The sequence below is a fragment of the Aricia agestis genome, chromosome Z (assembly GCF_905147365.1).
Source record: "Aricia agestis chromosome Z, ilAriAges1.1, whole genome shotgun sequence".
Classification (NCBI taxonomy): Eukaryota; Metazoa; Arthropoda; class Insecta; order Lepidoptera; family Lycaenidae; genus Aricia; species Aricia agestis.
The window spans coordinates 24,254,014-24,279,569 of record NC_056428.1 but is presented as its reverse complement, the minus strand read 5'-3'; the positions used below and the strand labels follow the sequence as shown (position 1 = coordinate 24,279,569).

General features: G+C 34.7%; 1 protein-coding gene across 2 annotated transcripts; it reads left to right on the top strand.

Moving 5' to 3' along the window:
* Positions 1-7,280: 7,280 nt before the first annotated feature.
* LOC121739127 (sodium/potassium/calcium exchanger 3) lies at positions 7,281-24,671 on the top strand. 2 transcript variants are annotated; one of them, XM_042131459.1, is made up of 10 exons: positions 7,281-7,371; positions 19,026-19,208; positions 21,185-21,372; positions 21,707-21,893; positions 22,189-22,263; positions 22,332-22,621; positions 23,007-23,169; positions 23,259-23,360; positions 23,441-23,562; positions 23,831-24,671. In XM_042131459.1, exons 1-10 carry the CDS (start codon positions 7,353-7,355, stop codon positions 24,056-24,058), a joined length of 1,557 nt encoding a protein of 518 aa, XP_041987393.1. In that variant the 5' UTR covers positions 7,281-7,352; the 3' UTR covers positions 24,059-24,671. The 2 variants fall into 2 exon arrangements, with proteins under 2 accessions (XP_041987393.1, XP_041987394.1); XM_042131460.1 differs by lacking the exon at positions 7,281-7,371 and adding an exon at positions 7,374-7,427.
* The last annotated feature ends 885 nt before the right edge of the window (positions 24,672-25,556 follow it).

The window sequence follows — 25,556 nt, the reverse complement described above, 5'->3', positions numbered from 1 at the left end:
CCGATTGTTTTGTCATTTCATGTTCGTTCATTGAGCGTGCGGGCGTGTAATTGTGTAAAATTGAAGATGAGTGAATCATACGGTGTTGTTGTTACTAAAAACGTGGATAAAGAAGCTTTATTAAAACAATTGACATTAACATTAATGCCTCACCATGTCAGAAAAATGATTAATTTGCCACTTTAACTACCTAAGAAATTATTAAAACAATTAACATTAAAGTTAATGCCTCACCATGTCAGAAAAATGATTAATTTTCCATTTTAATTACTTAAGAAATTATTAAAACAATAAACATCAAAATAGGCTTGATGACTATTTTTTTTTTCTTATTGGTAATTGAAAGACCCTTAAAAAATAGAAACATTGCTGAAAGAATGACTCTGATAGCTTCAAAATTCACCAAGATATGACAATTCAAACATCTCATAAAATAGACCTGCCCAAAACGCTCCATACAAAGTGCTACGAAAGACTGACGTCACTCTTTCGTAGTTTGTACGCATCGGGAGAGAACTTTGTTCGATAGGTATATTAAATACTGCGTTTATGAAAGTGTTTTCATAACAAAAGTTGCTTTTAATTGCATAAGATATCGAATGGTATACAAATATTAAGAAATTTAATTTAAAAACAAAACGACTTGATTATCCAACTTTGAAGGCGCATAACAAAAAAAAATAAAAATGCTATCGAGCTGAAATTTTGGGAACACTTATTTTTCACCGTGATTTCTTTATTTTATTAACAAAATTCGCTAATCTTTGACCTTGTCATCATCCCTATTTTAAAAATGTTATTTTTTTATACCTAATTTTACAAACTAACCTCCGTATATTCCAAAGCATTTCTTTATTTATTTTATACTTTATTGCACATCGTACAAAAGGCGGGCCTAATGCCACACGGCATTCTCTCAAAGCATCTCAAATATAAAAGTGAAAATCACGTAAGCTGACCAATCAGGTGTCAGAACTGGCAGAGTTAAGCGGTTAAGACTTGAAAGCTGCTTAAATGATAAAATGCTTCCAAATATACGAAGATAAGACACTTCATACCTATATCGGAGTTTGACTCGTCAAACCCCGATTTAATAAAATTGTGTTTTGACGTTTGCCTGACCAAATTAGTCCCTCCCAGGTTTGACGAAAATTGTTTAGTCAAAGGCCGAAAATTTACATTTGTTTGGGCTTTGACTAAGTCATTCAGTCTGACCTGAGGATTGACCAGTCCAACCTAGGAGCGCCGGAGCTTCGGAGTTTGCCTATAACATATATATAGATTATAATCCTACTAGTTGATGCCCCCAAGTCCCTTGTGCGGTAATTCGTTTATCGCACGGGAACTATATTTTCTTCCGGGATAAAAAGTTTGCTATTTCCTTTCCCGGGACTCCAAAAAATACCAGCCATACCATAATATTATATTTTTTAGCAAAAAATATACAGCGATTTGGACATGAAAAGGTGACAGACAGACAGATTCATAATATTAGTATGGATTTCAAAATAATAAAGTTTTGGCCTACCATTGGGCTTACGGAATGCTGCGCCGAAATTTGACGCGTAGTATTTACGAATTACGTAGATCAGATGGTCTTTTTCAAGTCCATTTAACAAATAGGCCACCTTTGTTATCAGATAATCATGTGATTAGCTCTGACTACTGTCCAGCTATGAAAACAAAAAAAAAACAGAAACAGTTTTAAAATGTTTGTAAAAGTTTTAACATTTTTGTAAAAAAAAAGATAGGTTTATAGGTAAACTAGCTGACCCGGCAAATGTTGTTTTGCCATTTAAATTATTTCTAGTATCGATATAAAAAGTAGATAAAAACCTATTCTCAGGCCTAATGAATGCACATACAAAATTTAATTGAAATCAGTTGAGCCATTTTGGAGGAACTCGCGCACAAATAAGAGAATTTTATATCACTTATTACATATATATACTTAATATATTATTTTGCAGTGTAGGTATACTGTATAGTTTAGACAATTTTTTATGGAATTGGTAAGATGGATATACGATACATTATAGGATCCACAGAATGCCAGGGATCACGGTACAGCTAGTCTATACTGTGATCATAGCCTGAGGGGAATCCTTTTCATCAACGATATGTTCGCATCGCACTGCCTTACACTGGGGTACCTAGTCCATTTCAAAGTTATTTTTTTTATGTTCTTTTTTTTATGTTACTTAATTTATCTTGTTTATTCTTTATTTTTGTACTTTGTATCTGTTTAATATTTAAGTGTAGTGTGGTGTGAATGTTTGTTGAATTAATGTTTTATTATTATTATTATTATACGAAATATCATACGAAATCTTCTTATAGTTAAGTATAACTTATAACATAATATAAAATTATACCGGACATTGTTCTGTCCAGTATGACCGTTCTGGGGGCACGGCAGTGCCCCCGCCAAGTCGTGCAAAAAAGCGGCATGGCCGTACCATCCTTTTCTCGATTATTTTTTACCAGACAGGCCTCGAAAATACCGGACTGTACGCTTAAATACCGGACATCTAGCAACCCTAGTCACAATGTTAGTTCCCGTACTCCCACGAAACGGCTTTACTGATTTTTATATTCAGTAGGTCTGAGAATCGGCCAGCGGGAGGGGTTAGGTTATAATAATACGTATAATATTTTAAACCGCGATTGACAATCGTCAATCACATAAGTGTCAGATGTTGTCAATCGCGGCTTTGTACTAGTTTTTGACAGGGAGTCAATGACCGCTACCGCCATGTTTCGCCGAGTACAGTATAGTAGTTTAATCATTTTTCATCCCGCTCGATAACATCAATTCCTAGAAATAATTTATATGGCAAAACAACATTTGCCGGGTCGGCTAGGACTGATAAAATTAAGACGAAAATGATTTAAGTACATAGAATTTTAAATTACATTAATTAATAGACAAATTATTTATTATACTTGTATAATTTGTAAGTGGTGCAAAAAGTACTCAATAATTTTCATAATTAAATCTTATTTTCTGTTTAAACAGTGCTTATTATTTTAATCACATTTACTTTGACAACTGCATCTTTAAAATGGTTTAAAATGGTTTGACGAATCTAATTTGAAGGTATAAGTTTAGTCATTTCCAAGTTTGAAAACAACACGAAAATGGCGCGTGGGTTCCGCGGCATCGTCTAATTGCGCTGGAGTCAAGTGGCTACGATACTATAAGTGACGCCATAGAGTTTAACAACATATAGATTCATCTGAAAAAGTTGCAGGTGAGAAAACCGTACCTATAATTTATATTGATGGAAAACTAGAGATTGTGGTTATTTCTGGGAATTTTTCCCATCTCAAGTTCCTTAAAAATCTTTGAAAGTGGCTTATTGTTCTGCACTTTGACTTAATAATTAACGACGTAACATTATCATATCCGTACTAACATTACAAATGTGAAAGTGTGTCTGTCTGTTAAGCGTTTTAGACGTAAAGACTTTACGTCCAAATTGCTTAAGAGCGGGGTGTCAAATTTTGCTGTGTTTTTTCTAATACTCGATTTACACTCGCGCGCGAGCCATAGGCAAGCCGCGAGCCCTGAGTGTAAACTCGAGCTCGCGGCTCGTCTCGCGGCGCGGCTCGTGGCTCGCAGGGCTCGCGTCGGAAGCGGTTTCCAAAGGAGCTCCAGGGGGACGCGAGCGAGACGCGCCACGAGCCGAGCCACGAGATGCGAGTATTAATCTCGTATAAGTACTAATACTCTCGTATAAGTAATAATACGATCCCGGAAGACGATTGACTCAAATGAAATTGAGATTTAGCCCGGCCGCACATTGTCCGAAATTTCTAATACGAAACATTAATAAATATATACCTATAATTTGCCAATTAAAGAAATATATCAGCTTTATATAAAATAATAATTATAAATAAATTTTAAACTGAAATAACTATACAAATAATAATATAATTAGATTATTTAGAAAATAAGTACTTTTGTTATTATTTATGTCATAAGAGATTTTAATATATACATGTCCATTGTATTATTTTTCTTTAAATATCATATTATATTCATTCAGTGTGTAATAAATGCTTTCATACAAAGCAATTATTTTGTTTTTTATTCAAATCTACAACTTTTTTGCTAGCCCTACGGACATAAGTCCAAAAGTCATAAAAATAATTACTTGGGACCAATCGCCAGATGAAAAAATGTTAAAAATTCATATCTGGTGATTGGGCCCACTGGGCCCAAAAACCTTGGTTGGGACGAAACTCCAGAGTACTCGCTCGGATGGCAGTTCATATTATGTTTCTGATCAGAAATTTCGGACAATTTGTGGCTAACCGAAAACACGATTCACTTATTTTGACTCGATAGTTTTATTTCTCGAAATTATGAATCTTTCTGGGCTTTTTAACCCCCGACAAAAAAGAGGGGTGTTATAAGTTTGACGTGTCTGTCTGTCTGTCTGTCTGTCTGTTTGTCTGTGTGTGTATCTGTCCGTGGCATCGTAGCATCCAAACGGGTGGACCGATTTTGATATAGTTATTTTTGTTTGAGAGCTGACATGATCGAGAGTGTTCTTAGCTATAGTTCATCATCATCAGCCTGCTCAGTGCTGGACAATCAGGGTTTATCTGGTTCATGAAAGGCCGTTAGCAACTGGTAGTCGTTTGATGGATTTTATATTTCATTCTAGTTCATGACATTTGTGAATATACAATATACATATATACATAATAATAGAAAATTGACCTGGTGCTGCAGCATCACCTGGTAATCAATAGGATATCCAATTCGTCGCCAACTTATAGCAGAGCTTTCGTGTTTGGGCTCATTTTAATTGCGATAATCAGTAAGAAGTAGATAAAGTATAAACAGTAAATATTTACATGCTGCTGCTGCAGCATCACCTGGATTCTATAAGAACCTAGCTTCGTATGAACCCAAAGTGGAGGTTTCATGTTTGGGCTCATATTAACGGCCTCATCGAAAAGGACATTAATAGATCATGAGAATAATATGATTCTGTTGATAGGAATTATTTTGCACTATAACCAACACAAGTTTAAAAAGTATGAAATAAAATAAAATTAAGAAATTTAATAAACCCCCGCCAAAACAACTTTAAAAAGTAATGAAATAATATTTACTGCCTTTAAGTTCAAATAATTCCTAACTTGTGTAAAGTAATATTTTAGTGTTTGATTTCACATAACAAGTTTAAGGATCAATTCACAGCGATCTGAATCGAGATAGGTAATCAGTGACTTGGCGGTTGTAGGTTGCAGTTTACTTGGCGGTCCCCCGACACACCGTGACAACAATTATTATAGACTAAAATATTACTTTACACAAGTTAAGAATTATTTGAACTTAAAGGCAGTAAATATTATTTCATTACTTTTTAAAGTTGTTTTGGCGGGGTTTTTTTTTTTTAATTTCTTAATTAACAAATATCTGTTACACTTATTGAGTTACAATCATTAAATAACTTGCACAACTACAATCACACACTTTATAAAATAATAGCTAAAGGAAATATTAGTATTGTATTAAATTTTTAAGTAATCAACAACATTTTTAGGACCTACGACCTTTCTTTAGTACTATAATGCGGGAACCGTTACGCGATATTGTTCACTATTAGCTGCAGCATAAAGCATTATGCCGGGGAGCACGAATCGTTCTTCCGACTTTCAAAAAGTGTATTAATGATATCTATTTTGAATAAAAGGATATTTTATTTTTTTATTTATTTAACCTGTGTTGGTATGTCTATGAGATTTGATGGTAATTTGAGGTACAAAGCTTTAATATAATTAAGTGTACTTGTCGTCGCGTGCCGCAGGGAACGAACTCTCAACTCGACAGATTACTAAAATCAATGCCGTTGTACCAAATATCATCATTAAGGTCATTATCAAGTTCATCATTATCACACGTATCATCTTTGCCATTAACACACTTATCATTATCATCTTCATCATTATCGTCATGCTGGCGACGCACCCTTTTTTTTTACCCATCGGCGTCAGTTATTTTCCATAATATTTTTATAACGAACAAACGTCATTTGTCCTCTAATTATATAAAAAAAGTTAAGGTCCGTTGCCAGCTCCTTGCTGACATAATTTTTAAGATATCGAAGAATAAACCTTTTGACCCCGTCTTTCTTCTTGGATGCTTTCTTAACATTAGACTTTACTAAAGGATCTGGTGAACTTTATACCACTTCTCTCCTCATGCGAAAATTCCTTGGACTTCCACGAACATTTCAAGGCTATAATTAGCCAAATTGGTTTAGCCGTTACCGAGTTTTAGCTACAATAACAAAATTTAAGATTCATTTTTTTCTGTCTTATTTCTTCTGCCCCGGTACCTATTTGGCCCATAATGGATAATACAAGCAGTAAGAAACGTGAGGGTCGCATTCGTCTGTGTTGCCCATGTTTGATATCCTGTATGTCATAGTTGTTCAGTATGAGTCTTTGGTCCAGCTGCAGGAACGGTTGAGTCACAAGACTTCATTATAAATCTGAAATTTCTGACTACTCTCGTAGTTACTACCGGAATTTAAAGTTTACCATCGAGGAAATTGATTCATAGGCAGTTGACAGACCAACGTCATTTGGTCGGATCATGTCAATTCAATGTTAATTGTGATCTGTCGGCTTTATTTGAAATAACGAGACCAAATTATTTATATATTTTTAGTTTCTAGCTGGCAATAGGTACCTACATGAGCCGTCCATTTGGAATGTTTGGATTAGAATCATGGATATCGGTAAAAAACTTGTTTAAAGTAATATTACAATGTAATAACTACAATAATTATGTACTCAAACATTTAAATAGATATTATAATAACCTGCTAGAAACTTTTCTTATGACTCAATCATATTATAGAGTCGAGATAATAATTGTGATGTAATGAGTAGAGAACTCTAAAAAAATGTGACGGACAGTCTGCCCAGTTATTAATTTCCCTCTTAATCAGGTTTGTCAGTTATTAAAGAACTTCCGTAATAATTAAAACCAAGTACTTAAGTGTAATTACTATGTACCTTAGGACGCTCCCAATAACGGACGCATGTTTCATTCATTAAAATATATGCTTTACTCTATTAGATACTTATATCAGGGAAAACGTGCTCAAAACTCAAAATCCATCTAAACCACACTCGATAAAGATATAAATAAATAACTGGTTTGGAAGGAGTGGACCGCGCTATCATTCTGACTGCCCGCAGCGTATTGTATGAGTATAATTGACTTATTCTTCTTTTGACAAGCTCCCAGGTCGCATTATGTGGCGCGGTGCTGTGGCATTTGGATGCCTCTGAGTCTGGGGCCGGTCGACTCGTGAAAGATGAACGCCTCAGATAGAGGTACGTTATCCCGAGTGTGGTGAAAGTGTTGTGAGGAGTAAGTATGGGAGGAGCAGGTATGTGTTCTCACGGGCGTGACCCCTTTTGTCGAATATAATGGGCCGCACCTTTTGTAATTAGGCCTAGCCCCGGTTAAACAATTATCCTGTAGACATCGATCATTCCGTGTTGGGTATTTTTAGCTCAAGTCCTGCTCCTGCGGTCGAATTTGCATGTGTAATTGTATAATATTCTTCTTGGGATAAGTGGTACCTTCTTTTTGACCGACTTCCAAAAAAGAGGAGGTAATACGTTCGGCTGTATGTATTTTTTTTTAAAGTGCTTGTTAAATCGTGTTGAGAGAAACTTTGATCAAAACTTATAAATTTTGACTAATTTTTCTTATTAATAGCAAATTTACTAATTAGGCGATTTGATCAAAATTAACATTACTTAATATGGTTGTTTCTATATAATAATTTATTATTATACTTAACTGTCAGTGCCTGTTGATAGAATAGCAGCTACTTTTGTGGTTAGTCCCTATTATGTATTATGCGAATTCCTATACAATCATTACTATTATTGTGTTTGTTTACAAATAACGAATTCAGCGTAGTTTTGTCAATTTTTGTATTTTCCGAAAACTAATTTATTAGAATTAATTGTTTACAAACATAAAAATATTGTGGATGTTATTGAGCAGAACTGGTTTTTTTACCAAGCTAATAAACATGTGTGTGTAGAATAATTTTACGTTAATTTTAATGAACATCAAGGTGAAACGAATAGTGATTGTGTAGCAAAGTTTAGTTAATTTAAAATGATAGTTTTTTAGTTGATCGATAAAAAAGTGGATTGCCTTATGTTTTGTCAAATTTTCTCATATAATCTGTTGTATATCTAAACTAGAGCAAAGCAGGAGTACGTTAGTGATGAAATTTCTAATACTTTTCAATACAATTTGGAACTACAATCCAATCTCTCGGCGATGATCATTTTTCAATAAAAGGAACAGGACACTGAGATCTAGTTAGTAGTAAAATAGTGAAATGCGTTGAAGAAAATGTGACGTAATGATGTATGTCGTTCCTAAACTTAGTACAGGGGGAGGCAACACTCAGCGCCTCATCCGGTCCGCAATTGACAATTGGTCGCCGCTCGCCTTTCAGGGCTGCCACTACATTGCTTTGTTGCTCAAATTTCGATCAAATTCGTGTTAAGAGTTTTATCAAATCCATTTTAACGACCAAATCCATTTTTATAGGGTTAGAGATCCTTGGCATCTTCGGTCGGTCTTATAAGGCTTCTGTCTTTAAATTTGAATAGACACATCTACCCCCTTAAGACAAAGGATCTTTTGTTAAAAACGATGAAATTCGTTATAAAAATGTATGCAGTTTGACATCAGTCATTGTTAAATGACATTTCGCTTGCGAAGACTAATGTCAAATCCCATCAATTTTGATAACGAATTTCGTCATCGTTTTTAATGAAAAGGAATTTGGCTACGGCCTCTGGTTCATTACTTGTGGAGGGCCTTTTAAGTATGTATATAAGGTCAAACCCCGTAGTACATCCAATTAAATTACGAAAGTACTAAATCTGTAATAATTGGACACCCAGACACTTATTATCAACTAAAATGATTTTTTATAATAGATTTTTAAAGAAATATTTGATATTTAATTATTATTGAAAAAAATATGTAATTTGACTACCGCAAATGGCAGTCTAGAGCTCGGCAATACAGAACTTTAAATGAATGTGGCGAAAAAAGGGACTAACGCTGCCATCATACAAAAACGACTTTTTTACAGCTCTTCTTTAAAAGCAGCGCCCCGCTCACGTTCGTTTAAAGCTTTGTCGCACCCTTCGAAGGAAAGTTTACATCAATTTCAATTTTAAATATTTCCTCAGAAATACCGGTGAACCCACTTTGTTTTGGGCTTAAAAAATTGCAAATCGTACAAATAAATTGATAAGCAGTTTTTTAGCCGCTTATCTTTGATACAAAGTTCCCAATTCTGATGAATACTAAAAAATGTAACACTTCCGGCCAAAATTACGTATGATAAATGGAAATTTTAAAATTAATTATTTCACATAACTTGCCGGTAAGGTATTGATTTTTTGGTATTAATCGATGCAGGAGGTTTACTTCTACTATATATTTCGAATTTAGGTCAGAATCTTTAAATTTATAAATGTTATATAGGTACATCCTTAAGATATTATACCTACCATAAGCCACCCTTATCATGGGATCTCGTCTTTGGTTGTTTCTATTTGCAGTGATGACCGCCTCCCGTCATCAGTTTGTTATTTCTCTATAATAAGCTGTGATTGGTCTTAAAACTTGCTCAAATAATGAAATAAAATATTGGTTCCTGCTAAAAATGTAGAAGACGTTGAGGCGCGTCTATCTTTCAATAAAGCATTTCATACCGCTACAATATCCATGTTCCCACAGGGTATTACTAAAAGTCCATCTTCAAATTCAGGAAAGGATAGTGGTAGAAATTGACCCAGTAAAACTCTGCAAGCGTCTACACTCTACAATCAACGATAATGTTAAAACACTATAAATCGTCCATCTATAATTAACAACTGATAATTTTATTAACATCAATTGATGAGGCCAAAGATGACGATGACTATTACGTGTTTGACATGATAGGTTGGAATGAATTATTGCCAACGCAATAATCTGTAGAAATTTCACCAAGTAACAGGCTACAACAACCTTTTCTAGTAACTGTTGAGAGTTAAGGGTACCGTAAGTATCCATATTCCATATTTCCTTTCTAGACTAAAAAAATCTCGTTTGGTCCAGGCTAAAAACTTTAATGTCTAGAATGTAACGGTGTCGACAATTAAAATATTATGTCTTGCGATTTAGGGAGATCGCACACTTAAGGGATGGGCGAATTATCTAGTTACTTTAAATGCATTGACTAATGACAAGGAAAATACTACTCAAAACCAACAAAAAGAGGGTCCAAACAAGTAAGAAATTAATGTGTAACAAAACCGTAATATTGGCAAAACTCTCCTAGTCAGATTTTTTACGTTGGGTTTACTTTCTCTTGATAATTTTTGTGGTATCTACTAGTACCTAGCATAGTTTTTGATTGAGAAATATAAAACATTTAAAGGTGATACATGACAGCCCTATGTGCTATTCGGTTGTAGTACGAAACCCTAATTGCGCCATCGGGATTCGCTCTTGGCCGGTTTTTCTTTAGAGCAACGAATTGGAGCCCGTTCCGTTCTCAGTTAAGGTCATGTGCGACAGAGAGATATTGATCGTTGATCTTTAATGATCGTTGGGGTGATACCTAAATAGTGAAATAGTCAGAAAGAGGTAGAAGTCATTTTTAGAGTTCGGTACCCAAAGGGTAAAAACGGGACCCTTTTACTGAGACTTCGATGTCTGTCCGTCTGTCTATCCGTCTGTCTGTCCGTCCGTCTGTCCGTCTGTCTGTCTGTCTCCAGGCTGTAACTCAAGAACCGCTGTAGCTAGACTTCTGAAATTTTCACAGATTATGTATTTCTGTTGCCGCTATAACAACAAATACTAAAAATAAAATAATATTTAAGGGGGGTCTCATACAACTTAAATTTTGGCTGTTTTTTGCTTGTTATGAATAACGGCAGCAGGTAGGCACTCGAAATTTTCATTAAGGCCTTAAGAGGGCGACTAGCCTCAAAAATCAAAGATCGTCCTTCTCTCTTCACACTCACGCCCGTCTTTCATATGCCAGGTGAAAAAGAACGACGCGGAATCATCGCCAAATTAGTTTTTCAATCAAATTTAAAATCAATTTCATTTCAAATTCAATAACTCGATAAATATAAAACATTTTAAAAATCCGCTAGGTCGATCTCTCAATGATAGAATTTTATACAATGTGTTAAAATATTAACTTAGTTCAATGCACGGTTATGGCAATTAATGAAAAATTCGTGAAAATCGCATCTTTGTGATTTTTTTCTATCGACAAAATGTTAAGATATCGTGTTTTTGCTCAGACCGAATTCTCGGAAATATAATGTAGTATCTAAGTTTAGAAAATAAAAGAATTCGGCGCTTATTTTCAAGTATAAAAATGAATTGTAAAATCGACACTTTAGGGTTAGTCGCCCCCTTAATAATTGTACATGTACTTTAAATACTAATTATATAAAAAAAAAATTGAAGGGTAGGGAAAATCCCAGCACACAAAAACACAATTTTTGGCTTATTTTTGCTCTACGGTGAGGAACCCTTCCTGCGCGAGTGCGACTCGCACTTGGCCGATTTTTATTTATTTATTTTAACAATTTGTTGCACATATTTACATGAAAATATAGATAAAAAGAAAGATGACTCATCAGGTCTGCTAATCTATAACAGAGATTTCTTCCTCTCGTGTTTTTAAAAGTCTTGTTTGGTGAAATTTCAGACTGACTGACAATCGTCTTCATCTTTGAGAAGACAATTTACACAAAGTCACATTACCCATTATCAATACTAATATTATAAATGTGATAGTGTGTCTGTCTGTCCGTCTACCTGTCTGTCTGTCTCTTCTGTCCTCTCGCACCCAAACCGCTGAACCGATTTTGGAGGTACCAAAATTTCTTGAAACTTTGAGTCCCAGGAAAGGACGTAGGATACTTTTTATTCCGGAAAAATGTATGGTTCTCGCGCGATAAATAAACGAATAAGAACTTCTAAATAAGCGAATTTTGTGGATTCAGACAAGGTTCAAAATTGTTTGACTACACAAAAAATAATTACAAACAAAATATATAAGTATTTATTTTTACAAAATGGCTAAAAGCTTTACAGGGCTTTACTTCAAAACTTCAAAAGCTTTATTTGCAACCAAGTATATATTGACTTTAGCCCATAAAGTTAATATACCTAGCGGGATAGAGAAACAAAGGCCTGAGCAAGAGAGATGTCACTATCAGTAACATTGCGTGGTTCTATTCCACTAGGTATATTAACTTTATGCTTTTAGCCTCAACCTTTAACCATTTTATAATAGCGTGTGTGTATGACTGAACCACAATCTGATCTTAAATATTTTTTGTTGTTATTAAATAAATACAAATTAAGTTGAAATTATGATTGATTTACGCATTATATTTTTAGGGTTCCGTAGTATACAAGGAACTCTTATAGTTTCGGTCTTTCCATCCGCCTGTCCGTCTGTCCGTCTGTCTGTCCGCGGTTTTGCTCAGAGACTATAAAGATGTAATTTGGTATGAATGCACACATTAATAATGCCGTCAAAATGGTACATAAAATGTTAAAAAAATATTATTTTTGTTGTTTTTATGGTATCTCCCCTACACATCAAGCGGGGATGAATTATTTTTTTCACGTCCACCCGATCGCGTCGTGTGGGGTGTCGTTGGATAGGTTTTTAAAAATATAATGAGTATTTCTAGATCATTTTCCGATTTAGTGATCCATTTGTAAAATATTAAGTTTTGATGTGGGAAAAATTGTTAGAAATTATTGTCCCGCCCTTCTACCAGCTAAACGTTTGTTCTGAAAATGTGAAAAAATTCACGGGAGTAGGAAATATATGCTGAATTTAAAAGGAAAACTATCACGGCTAAGAATACTGATTGAATGAAATATAGTATATAGGGGGTTTCGGGGGCGATAAATCGATCTAGCTAGGAATCATTTTCAGAAAATGTCTTTTTATTCGTGTTTTATCGATAATCGATAAACTGAAAAATATGACATTTTGTGAGCAACTAATTGTTTTAACGACCAGCAGATGGCGTTATTAAATAACACGAAGTCAATGAGTGTTTGCTATACCGAGCAAAGCTCGGTCATCCAGGTACTGGAGTAATAATAATGGATCAACTAAAAAAAATGCATTCGGCGAAATATTGTAAAGGAACTTTTCGTTCAAATTCCTTTGAAAGTAACTGAGATGATGTTGTTAGTAGTGTAAAACACGTTATAAAATATGTACTATCAGAGAAGTTAATTCCTATGCAAATCGGGGACCTAAGTAGTTTGGTTGCGTTACGTCAAACCCAGCTGACAGATCACAATTAACATTGATTTGACATATTCGACCAAATATCGTTGGTCTGTCAATTTCATAGGAATCAACTTCCTCGATGGTACATTTATTGACCATACAAAAAATTTCAAAAATTAGCGGTACTAGTTACTACGGAACCCTATAGATATTGCGCGTGGCCCGACACGCAATTGGCTGGTTTTTCTAAAACTTTTTATGGTGTGTAATTTTGTAAGATTATACGCTTCGCTTTCCTCGTAGAAGCAAAGCTTAACAAATTGTTTCACACCATGTGTTAGGGCCCCTAGACCTATAATACTTATTGAACAATATTTTATTGAACAATTTATTTGACAACTAGATGTCCCGCGCGGCTTCGCCCGCGATAATTAGGAATTTTACGGAAACCGTACATTTTCCCATAAAAATAGCTACTTACTTCCTTCACGTGACCTACTCTTTAACTGTGCCAAATATTGCCATAAAAATTGCTCCAGTAGTACGTGAGATAAACCCTTTCTAATATTAACCCCGTTTTTCCCAGGAGTTCGGTCGTATTAGTCTTAGCGTGATAATATATAGCCTATAGCCTTACTCGATAAATGAGCTATGTAACACTGAAATAAGTTTTTAAATCGGACCTGTAGTTCCTGAGATTAGCGCGTTCAAGCAAACATACTCTTCAGGTTTATAATATTAGTATATTTTTTAAATTATTGCTTGACAAACTCGAGTCTCGATCTAAAAGACTATGAAAAGTACCAATAACAGGATCATAATAGGCTCATAATCATGATACGATGCATAGTATAATATGGTAGAGACATAGAAGAATAAATATATGTAGAGATGATGATGATGAATGTAATTTGCATAGTAGCATATGCTTTCCGTTCCTAAAACAACGCCTAAACTCCCAAACTTGTATCTATAAAGAATCAGGAGTTCTCTCAGCACCTTCTGAGCACGGTATACCAGGTATACCTCGGTGCAAAATCTTACTTGTTGGTAGCATATGCTTAGAATACTTCTCACAAAACCGAAGTCACCACATGTTTTCCTATAAATTTTGAGGAGTTCCCTCGATTACTTATGGATCCTTCATCAGATCACCACTTTTGTGAAAATAATACCAAATTGTGATGATACCCTATATACCAAAAGAAAAATTTTGAAAATCGGTTAACAAACGGCGGAATAATCGTTGAACATAAAAAAATGAACATAACACCTCCCCCATTTTGAAAGTCGGTTAAAATTGTAGCCTATGTGTTATTCTGATGTATAAGCTTTATAAGCTATATTATTGTAAAGTTTCATTAAAATCCGTTCAGTAGTTTTTGCGTGAAAGAGTAACAAGCATCCATACATCCAAACAAACTTTCGCCTTTATAATATTAGTAGGATTAGTAGGATAAAATTGAAAGGCGGGCGCTTCCAATATTATAAATCCTATAGACGGTCAATAAAATTGTACAATACGACGTGATATTGTGCAATAAAATTGATCGTCTAGTTAGACCCGCTTACAGACAATTAAACAATAATTAAGTTTGTTATATTTTTATATCAAAAATGTAAGTTACCCTCATTCTATTGGAATTATTGGTATGGTTGCCAGTTAGACAACAGGGAATATACCAAGGACGGAGCAGAGGGCGCTACTAGCACATAGAGTAATTGATAACCCGACTGTTGCACACGTCATATCAGAATATTGACAGAAACGTGGTCAAATGTAAAACAACACTTTGTTTACTGTCTATACTGGTGCTGCGTGAAGACCAGTTATATGTCACCAGTCACCACTAATAATATACAGTGTGTAATAAAAATAAGTGATAATACTTTAGGGTGTGTTCGTGTTTTTTGTAGAGTTCACTGTGAAAGATGATTTTTTTTTTCACTTTTGTATGGGCAAGGGCCCGAGCCACACGAGTTTCCCCATACAAAAATGAAAAAAATTTTTGGTCTTTCAGCGCTGCTATTTTCACAGTGAACTCTCTACAAGGAACACGTACACACCCTAAAGTATTATCACTTATTTTTGTTACATTCTGTAGATCTATATATGTATGTATGTTTTTTTTAAACCAGTAAGACTTTTTTTCTACATTAACAATATTTTAACGTAACCAGTATAACATAATTGAAGACCTGAGTTGAAGAACACGATAACTGACATTTTGTAACATACGGACATTTACTTGTTTTTAGGGTTCCGTACCCAAAGGGTAAAGACGTCCCGTCTTTACCCTTATTCCTATTACTAAGACTTCGTTGTCTGTCCGTCTGTCCGTGCGTCTGTGTGTCTCCAGACTGTACCTCAAGAACCGCTATAGCTAGACTTCTGAAATTTTTACAGATTGTGTATAATAAAATTAATATCTAAAGGGGGGGGGAATAATGTAATTTTGTTTGGTATAAAGTAAACCGGCCATTAATTAAAAAAATGTCATAAGTTAAGGGTTCAAAACTCTAAAAGTATTAAGTAAACAAACGTGTAGAAAGAACTTATCGAAGAGGGCTTAATTCGTATTTCCTGCGGTCTTTCATCTGTCAATTTCCTTTGCTGGCCGATGAATGAAGCGAGACACGCACTGGATAATGTCCTTATTAGCTCAACTACTGATACCATAATGTCTTAGCCCTTGTGCACTACTTTGGCGAATAATCGTCGCTAAATGCCCTCAATTAAACGGCGTTTACCCAAACTACTTCCCTCTTGAGCGTTTAGTCTAAAATTATCGACGTTCCATTTGGTATTTTAATTTTGACTGTTAGTGCTCTGGTCTCTGGAACTCATAAGTTTTACTCCTGTATCAATAGGGTTCGCGCATTGTCCAGCCAAATGTTTTTGCTATAAGCAAAAACATTTGGCTGGACAAACATTATAAAAATTTATATAGGTATTCCTTGTTAGAGTGAGGAATTTAAGTAAGTGCCAGAGTTTTTGGTACCGTGTCGTTCTGTGCTATGCTCATTGCTCAATTCACATATTATGTGTGAACTGTCAAATATTCTACGGTAGCGAATGTAACCTGGTTAAGCAGTTCTTTGCGATGGTAATTTCAGTCAATTTACTTGTTGACTCGTTATTAGTCGGAGCGTTTTTAAAGTGCAGGATGTTAGTCTGTTTGTTTATCATCCACCGACGTTTATTAGAAAATGTGTTGCGTACGCCATGTATAGGAAGACTTGGTGGACTCTTCCTATTTCTATTCTTCAGTAGGTAGGCAAGCCATTCCCACTAATTCTTGGTAGTTGATTTAGTTAGTGCTTTCGGGATTTGTATAAACAATAATATGAACCGCCAAAAAACAACGTATTTTTTCAAACTCGAACTCAAAAATTATGAGGGCAGGGCCCCGAATTCTCCCTATAATAATATTTCTTATCATTTCTCAAAGTTTGAGGCAGCAGTTTGAGAGCGCAGTATTGACTTGCTTCTTCGCTCCGGAGTCCTAGGAGTTCGAATATATTATAAATTAGCAATTTTATTGGTGGTGTTAATTCGTTAATCAAAAATCCTTTTGAGTAGGTAATAGTAGTGAGATCAATAAGTATCAAAGGCCAACGAACGTAGGATAAAGCATTACGCAACGGTGAAGGCAACAAAGTTGCTAGGTAATTTACGGAGAATAGATACGAATTGCCCTACGAGGCGTTTGTAAGTGTGAAGTAGAGGTGAAAACGTGGATCGCTAGCCGGTAAATCAGTTGATATGGGGAAACATAGGGAATGGGATTATACCCTTCGAAGTGTTATTAAAAGCAGCAAAGACCGCGATGTCGTTATCAATGTGTCAATCGAATTCTGAGATGGATATTATTTTAGTATAAGATATACTGTTAAAAAACTCTACAATGTGTTTGTGTAAACACCGTTTCAAGGAAACTATCAAATGAGACCGTCAAAATGAACAACTTTTTCTTTCAGAACAATGCTGGGAACTCAAAAAAATCCGTCTTCATACCCATACAAATTGCCGATCCGGGTATCCGTTCTCATAGAAAAAGTTGTTCATTTTGACGGTCTCATTTGATGGTTTCAAGGATAATGGTGTTTACACAAACACACTGTAGTTGCTTTAAAACTAAATAATTCACTAAATTTGATTTTACTAAGATTTCACTACGGTAATTTTTATTGATTGTCATTATAAATAATTTAAAGTTACCCGTCGATCGTGAAAAAACGAAACACAATAGAATTTCTATTGTGTCTCGGTCACCGGTGACCGTATGGGGCTTGATGAATTAACTCATAGCTGTGCTCTTATCTTAGATACCTTGTAAGTCAATGATGAGGACTGCTTTGCTAGTATAATTGTCATTCAACAATCATTATCTTCGTGGAACAGAATGATTATAGTCAATTGGATGCAGTTACTTTTGTGATTATAACATTTTTTTTTTATTAATCAGTCGTATGTATTGATATCGATATGTGAAATATTATGAAGTTAGAATGTATTCACAAATCTATAATTTGCGTGCGCGCATATATTACTGATATAATGAGCATACAATATGATTTAGTATTCATAGAAACAAGTGACAAACACTTAATTAATACGACAATGAAGTCGATCATGCGAGTTTTTTTTGCTTTCATCATCAATCTTCGTAAATAAAATTCGATCCAAGTGTCCAAATCAGATTTACTTTTAATGGGTAGCCTTAGAAAGGTACGCTGAGATAGCCAGTTAAACTATATCTGAAATAGACACTCATTATTAAAAACATCAAGGTAGGTTGCTGACATAGCAGCCATATTTTTTTTGAATCAAACGAAGTGGAATCTAAAATTTATTTTCAGTAAGTACCCAGTCTTATCAGTAGTATACGTATTAATATCAATTCCTCAGAAGATAGTAGAAAAGCAATTTCGCATCTCTAATAGGATCGGACAGCAAGTGAGTGTGCACTCGTAACGCTATCTCCCGATCGTATTATGTACCAATTGAACGAGTATTTGTGGCTATAGACCGTCCATGTACCCTAGTAATATCTCACCTACTTGCGGTACAATGTTCTGGAGTATCAGGAGCTTCTTTGGAAATAAAGTTTAAGACTATTCTTAAACCTCGAGATTTGGGAAAGAATTTAGGACATAATACTAAGGAACGATATTTAAGTTAGTATAAATAACTACTCGTAGCGGCTGTCGGCGATGTCGTACTCGCAAAATAAAATCCCGCTGGAATCCACTTCCAAACAAGGAGGAGGTTATACATATATATTCAGCTATATGTATTTTTTTCTAAAACTCTATTTTAGCTTCCTTCCTTTCCCATGGTGTACCTTACAAAGATAAGTACACCAGAAATTAATCAGCGTGAAGCGGGCTGTAAAAATACATATAGCTGATATATATGTATAACCTCCTCCTTGTTTGGAAGTCGATTCCATTTTACCTATAGACATATATTCCTATATGTCTATAGGTAAAATGTCGTTTTTTGAGGCACACCAACTGAACACGGTACACCAGTGTGCCACAGCATACCTTTTGCGGAACATTGCCTTAAGGTACACCTTGGGAAAGGATATAATAATAGTCCCAGCTGTTTAGTCGCTGTGCCGTGACCGTGGAACATTTATTTAATAGACGATCATCCAATTACAGACGTTTACGTCCGCAACTGCACACCGCCGGCCATCGATGACTTCCCCGCGGGTCTGTTCACGGAGCTCCAGAGGCAGCATGGCGCTATCGTCCTCCACGCCTTCATCTCCATCTATCTTTTCGTCGCGCTGGCTGTCGTCTGTGACAAGTTCTTCGTGCCTGCTGTCGATCGGATATGCACTGGTGAGTGATTGTTCATACCGTATTTGATAGTAGCAGAGAATTTCTGGTATTGTATGATCTTAAATCCATACTTCCATACTAATATTATAAATGCGAAAGTATCTCTGTCTGTCTCGCTTTCACGCCAAAACTACTGAACCGATTGCAATGAAATTTTGTACACAGTTATTCTAGAGTCTGAGAAAGGACATAGGCTACATTTTGATGTGGGAATATATCTTATTTCCATGAAAATATCAATGAAAATTAATGCGCATTGCGCGTGGCCAGCGCTCATCCCGGGGGTCCTGGGTTCGAGTCCCGCAGGCGGACAAATAGTTTTCAATGTTCCTGGGTCTTGGATGTGTATTAAAATAATATTTCAAAAATCTTAAATATATTTTATGTATAATATTATAAAAAATCCAGAAATATATCGATGCAATGAATATTTTAGTTCTAATACGATTCAACAGATGACGTTTTATTTTTTACTTCATTGTAACAGAGAACTAATCATACTTATTAGTTATTTATGTTTTTGTTTATAGTTTTTAATACGTTAGAATATAATGTTTAATAATATTATCACTTGGTATAATAATAATCAATCTATCTTATCTTATAGAACTCCTACTGCATTTCTAATATATGTGACAAGTTGACAACAGAAGGCGCTCTAAAATAAAGGAGTTCGAGTGTACCGTGTTGGCCTATATTCCATCCAGAAAACATATCAATGCAATCAACATTTTAATTCTAATATATGAAAACAGATGGCGTTTTATTTTTTACTTCATTATTGTAACAGAACTAATCATACCTACTTTATTATATTATATTGTTTTTATTCATAACTAGCTGTTGCCCGGGACTTCGTCCGCGTGGACTTTAGTTTATAGCGCGCGGTGTCAACAAAATTTGTGTCAAATTCAAAAACTTTTTAAAACCCTGGTAAGTGGTACTTACCAGGGTTTTAAAAAGTTCTTAGGGCCGCGCTACACCGGAATGGCAGCGCTGAAAGGGCTCGCCTCGCTGCTGCCATTCCGGTGTAGCGCGGCCCTTAATTAATCAAAATACCCAAAAACAGCTGTGCAATGTGCACATAATCTATACTAATATTATAAATGCGAAAGTATCTCTGTCTGTCTGTCTGTTTGTCAGTCTCGCTTTCACGCCAAACGCCTACCTAAACTACCGAACCGATTGTAATGAAATTTTGTATACAAATAGTCTAAAGCCTGAGGAAGGACATAGTCTACTTTTTTACTGAAAAAAAGGGTTGTAAGGGGGTGAAAATGCTTAAATTTGTTCAAATTAAGTTAGTTCCAAAAATTCATAATAGATGGCACCGTGCGTCTTCTACATCGCGCTGACGCTTGCTTAAAAGTCTTTCTATAAGAGGTGGTATCATCTTACATTTAAGTTTAGATTTTTTTCGATTGTTATATCTATTCTACGGTATTAAATAACTCAGTACTTTATCTGTGCAGTGACGTAACCTTAAACCTATCAATGATAAATAGTTTGTGGGTAAAGTTGTGTAATTGGGGGGCTAAATAAGCTTTAAAATTTGGCAAAAAATATAAAGTTTAATATAAAAAATGAAATACTTATTGTGTGCACACTGCACAGCTGTATTGATTTAATTATTTAATTATTGACCAGGGTTTTTTTATAAAAGCTTTTGACACCAATTTTGTTGACATCGCGCGTTATAAACTGAAGTCCACGCGGACGAAGTCGCGGGCAACAGCTAGTATGTTATAATCTTTATGAGTATATCTTGCAAATTCCATTTCAACTCCACTAATGCTATCACTAAACGTTGCCCACACTTCTTTTATCACAGGGAGACATTCTAAGACGAAAAATGTCTTTTCCAAATCTCATCAATTATTTGGCAGTTTTAGTTTAAAGAGGTAGCAGCTATAGACGAACACATTTTCGGATTCATAATGTAGTCAGGACCTAATTTCTAATTGTCTACTTTTCAGCACTAAACATGACGAACGACGTAGCTGGTGCTACATTCATGGCAGCTGCTACGTCAGCACCAGAGCTGTTCGTCAACGTCATTGGGACCTTCATCACTGAGGGAGACATCGGCGTTGGGACCATCGTGGGGTCAGCCGTTTTCAATATCCTCGCAGTGGCCGCCTGCTGTGGAATCGGAGCAGGAATGGTGAGTGAATCTTTGATTAAATTGCTTCGCGAATGTCGTAAGGTGAACTTTTAACCGCGGTTAAAAGAGTTGAAAATAAAGGTTGGAGTTTTTTACTTGCTTTTTGGGTGTGTCTTGAAAACTTCAAAAAAAAATTAGAATAATATGTACTTATACATACTGTAATTATGTAGAGGGGATTATTATCTATAGAATGCAAGTTTTTACTTTTCTATCCTTATTCTTTTGATTATTTATAGAAATTATTTTTACCAAAGCAACCTATTATATAGCAAATACATAAAAAACTTTTTGTGGAATCGAAGATAAAAATGAAGTAATTTAATATTTTCAGGTTGTTCCACTTGATTGGTGGCCTCTGACGCGGGATTGTCTTGCTTACGGAATAACTGTATCCATACTTATCTGTATAATGCACGATGAATATGTTCAGTGGTATGAAGCATTTTTGCTGGTCTTACTCTACGGAGTTTATATCTGCATCATGTACTACGACAAGTCAATACAGAACTTTGCCAAAGGTAAAAAAAAACCACAACTACATATTTTTTTTTAGAAAACATTAAAAGAGAATAACAGCTCTTTAAGCTTTTAGTACTTACTACCTATTCTTTACTCAGAAAAAAATACGTACACAACATATTACATAATAATTATTAGAATCAAAAAGAAACTGCAGGGTCGTTGGTCGGCATATAAATAATATTTAAGCATTAAGGATGGTACACATAATATACTGTAGGCGCAATCATTATAATTAAAATACACAAACATGTTCAAGGGAAAGAAGTATTAACCGCTATATATTGATTTCAGGAAGCTGGAAATGTGTATCGAATATGATGAAGAAGGATGACGAAAAATCAGAAAGTGATGTTGCGGTTGAAAAAGGTATCTTGCAAATCAAATACACTATGATTAGATTACAAGGTTTGATACATCACTAATATTTCTTTCAGATCCAAAATCTATAAACAACAGGGCTGATGGAGATCATCATCAACAAAATGGAAATATAAAAACTGTCGCTATCTTATATTCTGATGTAAGTGAAAAGAAGGCGGTAGATAACAAGGGCTTTGATGAAGATCAAATCACAAATGATGAACATATTCCTAAGATAGATAATGAAATTGCCCTTCAAGATGAAATCAACCAAGTGAACATTGAAGAGGGTAATAAAGAGGCTGCAGATGAATACGAACATTCTCTATGGAAATGGCCTTCTGGAAGAAGCGCTATTACTAAGGTTAATAATTTTAATCTCTATTTTCTCAAAGTTAGCGAAAGTCGCTAAAAATACGTCGTTAAATATCAATGGCTATTAGACCGAGCTTTGCTCGGTATTCGATAAAACATGAATAAAATGATATTTTCTAAAAATGATTCCTAGCTAGATCGATTTATCGCCCCCAAAACTCCCTATATACTAAATTTCATGAAAATCGTTGGAGTCGATTAAAAGATTCCAATTACATATTATATATACAAGAATTGCTTGTTTAAAGATATAAGATATTGCAGTATGAATATGTTATAGATTGTACTGGATAAAATGTTTAGCAGTTTGAAATTAGTGAATGTAATTTTAAAGTTTTCTTTATTCCTCAATGTGTTTCAATGTGTGATTTCAGGCAACATGGATAATTACCTGGCCTATCCATTTGGTATACTTGTTTACGATCCCAGATTGTGAAAAACCACGTTTTAAAAATTGGTTCCCACTGACATTCATCATGTGCATAGTTTGGATTGGTTCATTGTCATATGTTGTTGCTTGGATGATAACTATAATCGGTAAGGTTCCATGTTTTATTTATAAGATAAAAAATATTAAAGCCTCAATATTTTATTGTTTACATTACTAACATTCTATTTTATTTTAGGTGACACTTTAATGATTCCGGATTCAGTGATGGGTATTACATTTCTCGCTGCTGGTACCTCCGTACCAGAAGCAGTTTCAAGTGTGATTGTGGCTAAGCAGGGTAAGTATGAAAACATTACCGTCAGATTTTTTTTATTATTATTATAGATTTTTCAATATAAATATATTTCTCATTTCCAGGTCATGGCTCTATGGGGATAAGCAATTCAATTGGATCAAATACCTTTGATATTCTGCTATGTTTAGGTTTACCATGGCTAATCAAAGCTTCACTCACGCCTGCTGAACCAGGAAATTATTGGGTTAGATTTTATTTGTAACGAAATTTGCGATTGTTGTTTGCCGGGCGATTGTTTTTTGGCTTTGCGACATGGGCCCCAAAATTTGACTATGTATGATTTCTTGGGAAAGTATATATTGTAATTGTCTTAGAATATTAATTTAAAGTAACTCGTAATTTATTTATTTTAAAGTCTTTTGAGAAATCACTATAGTCAAATTTTAACATTTTTTGTGCTCGCGTTTAATATTTTCATTATTTCGTGTGTATAATATTTCTTCTTTTATTAGGTGAAAATAAATTCGATGGGATTGGAATATTCGGCGATATCGTTACTGTCGACTCTGCTGCTCCTGTACCTCACCTTCTGGTTTAACAAGTTCAAGCTGGATGCAGCAGTAGGAAGAGCCTGCTTGGCCATGTACGCCATGTTCTTAGTTCTGGCCACCCTCATTGAATTAAACGTTTTCTTCCCCGTAAATGTGCGCACTTGCAGGAGAAGTGAACTGAAGTCTTAAATTAGTAATTAGTGATATGCGTGTTTTCTGTGTGAGGTGTGAATTACATCTGCTTTTTAAAATGCCTTTGTTGAGTCAATGTTGTTATTAGTAAGTGACATACACTTTGATTTTGACAATTAAGTTTTTGCCGTCGCAATTAAATAATTTACCACTATCATAATAACTAATAACTGTTTTAATGCCGGGGTATCTCATTATTTCCGTGTATAGGTCAAGGAATAGTTCTGTGCGACTAATAATAGAACGAAATGTAGATGAAAGTAGTTTTTTATTATTATTTAAAATAGTTGTTATATTTTCATACCTGTTTTGGGACATTAAAATTGTTAGATTGCAGGGGCAACATAACATAAAAGGGGTTTTAGGAATAAACTCAGATTATATCTTTGCCGGAATTAAAGGGTGACAAAGAAGTACTCAATCGAGCTATGACCGGTTTCTAAGGTTTTTCGACAGGAGGTTTATCGATTCACTAGCGCTATTGATTTGTTAGCGTCAAAATATTATTATTAACCAGTCAACGCCTTGAAATAGAGACATTTCTACCTAAGGCTGGCCGAAAACGCACGTAATTCCGAATACGGAAAACGAATTCGTATATCGAATACGGAAAACGTGCGTTTGCGGTCAGCCTAAGACCTCTGGACGGTTCCAGAAAATAACTATCTTAGAATAATGAATAAATATTATATAATAATTATTATTTTTGCACGAATCTGTAATGCGAACGCATCAAAGTAGTGATCTGCTCTTTAAAATTTTTATCCTAGATAAATTAGCGTTGTATCAATGTTGTATTTTAATTAGTATAGAAAAGTTAAATGTTGTAGAAATTTTATTTGATTTTTTTAATAAATATAGGAAACCTGCATCTAGGTTCCGGTGGTTGTAAGCCATAAATAGTATTAAGTTTAAGGTACTTTGTAAATAAATGCAGAAATAAACGTGTACCAGAAAGAAATGTAAACGCATAGATTTTTATTTCGATACCATGTTTAATTTCATTTCAACATTCACAAGTTCAGTCTCGTTTCATAAAATGGGAAATTCTTAATTTTCTGACTAAAATTGTGGCGACTAAGCTCTGCGATTTGCTTATTCCATGGAGCCTACTAACCTACCTATCGTGAGCTTTTGATGGCCTCCTACACGTTACTATGAAGACATTATATTAGTTTTATGTTAAGTAAAATAAAATTTAATTATTACAAAGACTTTAATGTAAAAAATGGCTTTTAATTATGTTATTTTTACCCGTGAAGAAACGAGGACCGAATAGCAAAGGGTCTTCAAAGGGGTCTATCTAAAACATGGTTTTTACATGTCTGTGTCGAAGCAATAACAAAATATATCTGGATTTTTTGTTAAATAAATATTACATTTAATATTTTGTAAATGGGTACTAATGACAAGTGTTTTTTTAAACTATAAAGAAACTGTGAAATTAAAACACTTTTAAAGAAAGTTATTTATTTATAACTTAAAAGTACCTATA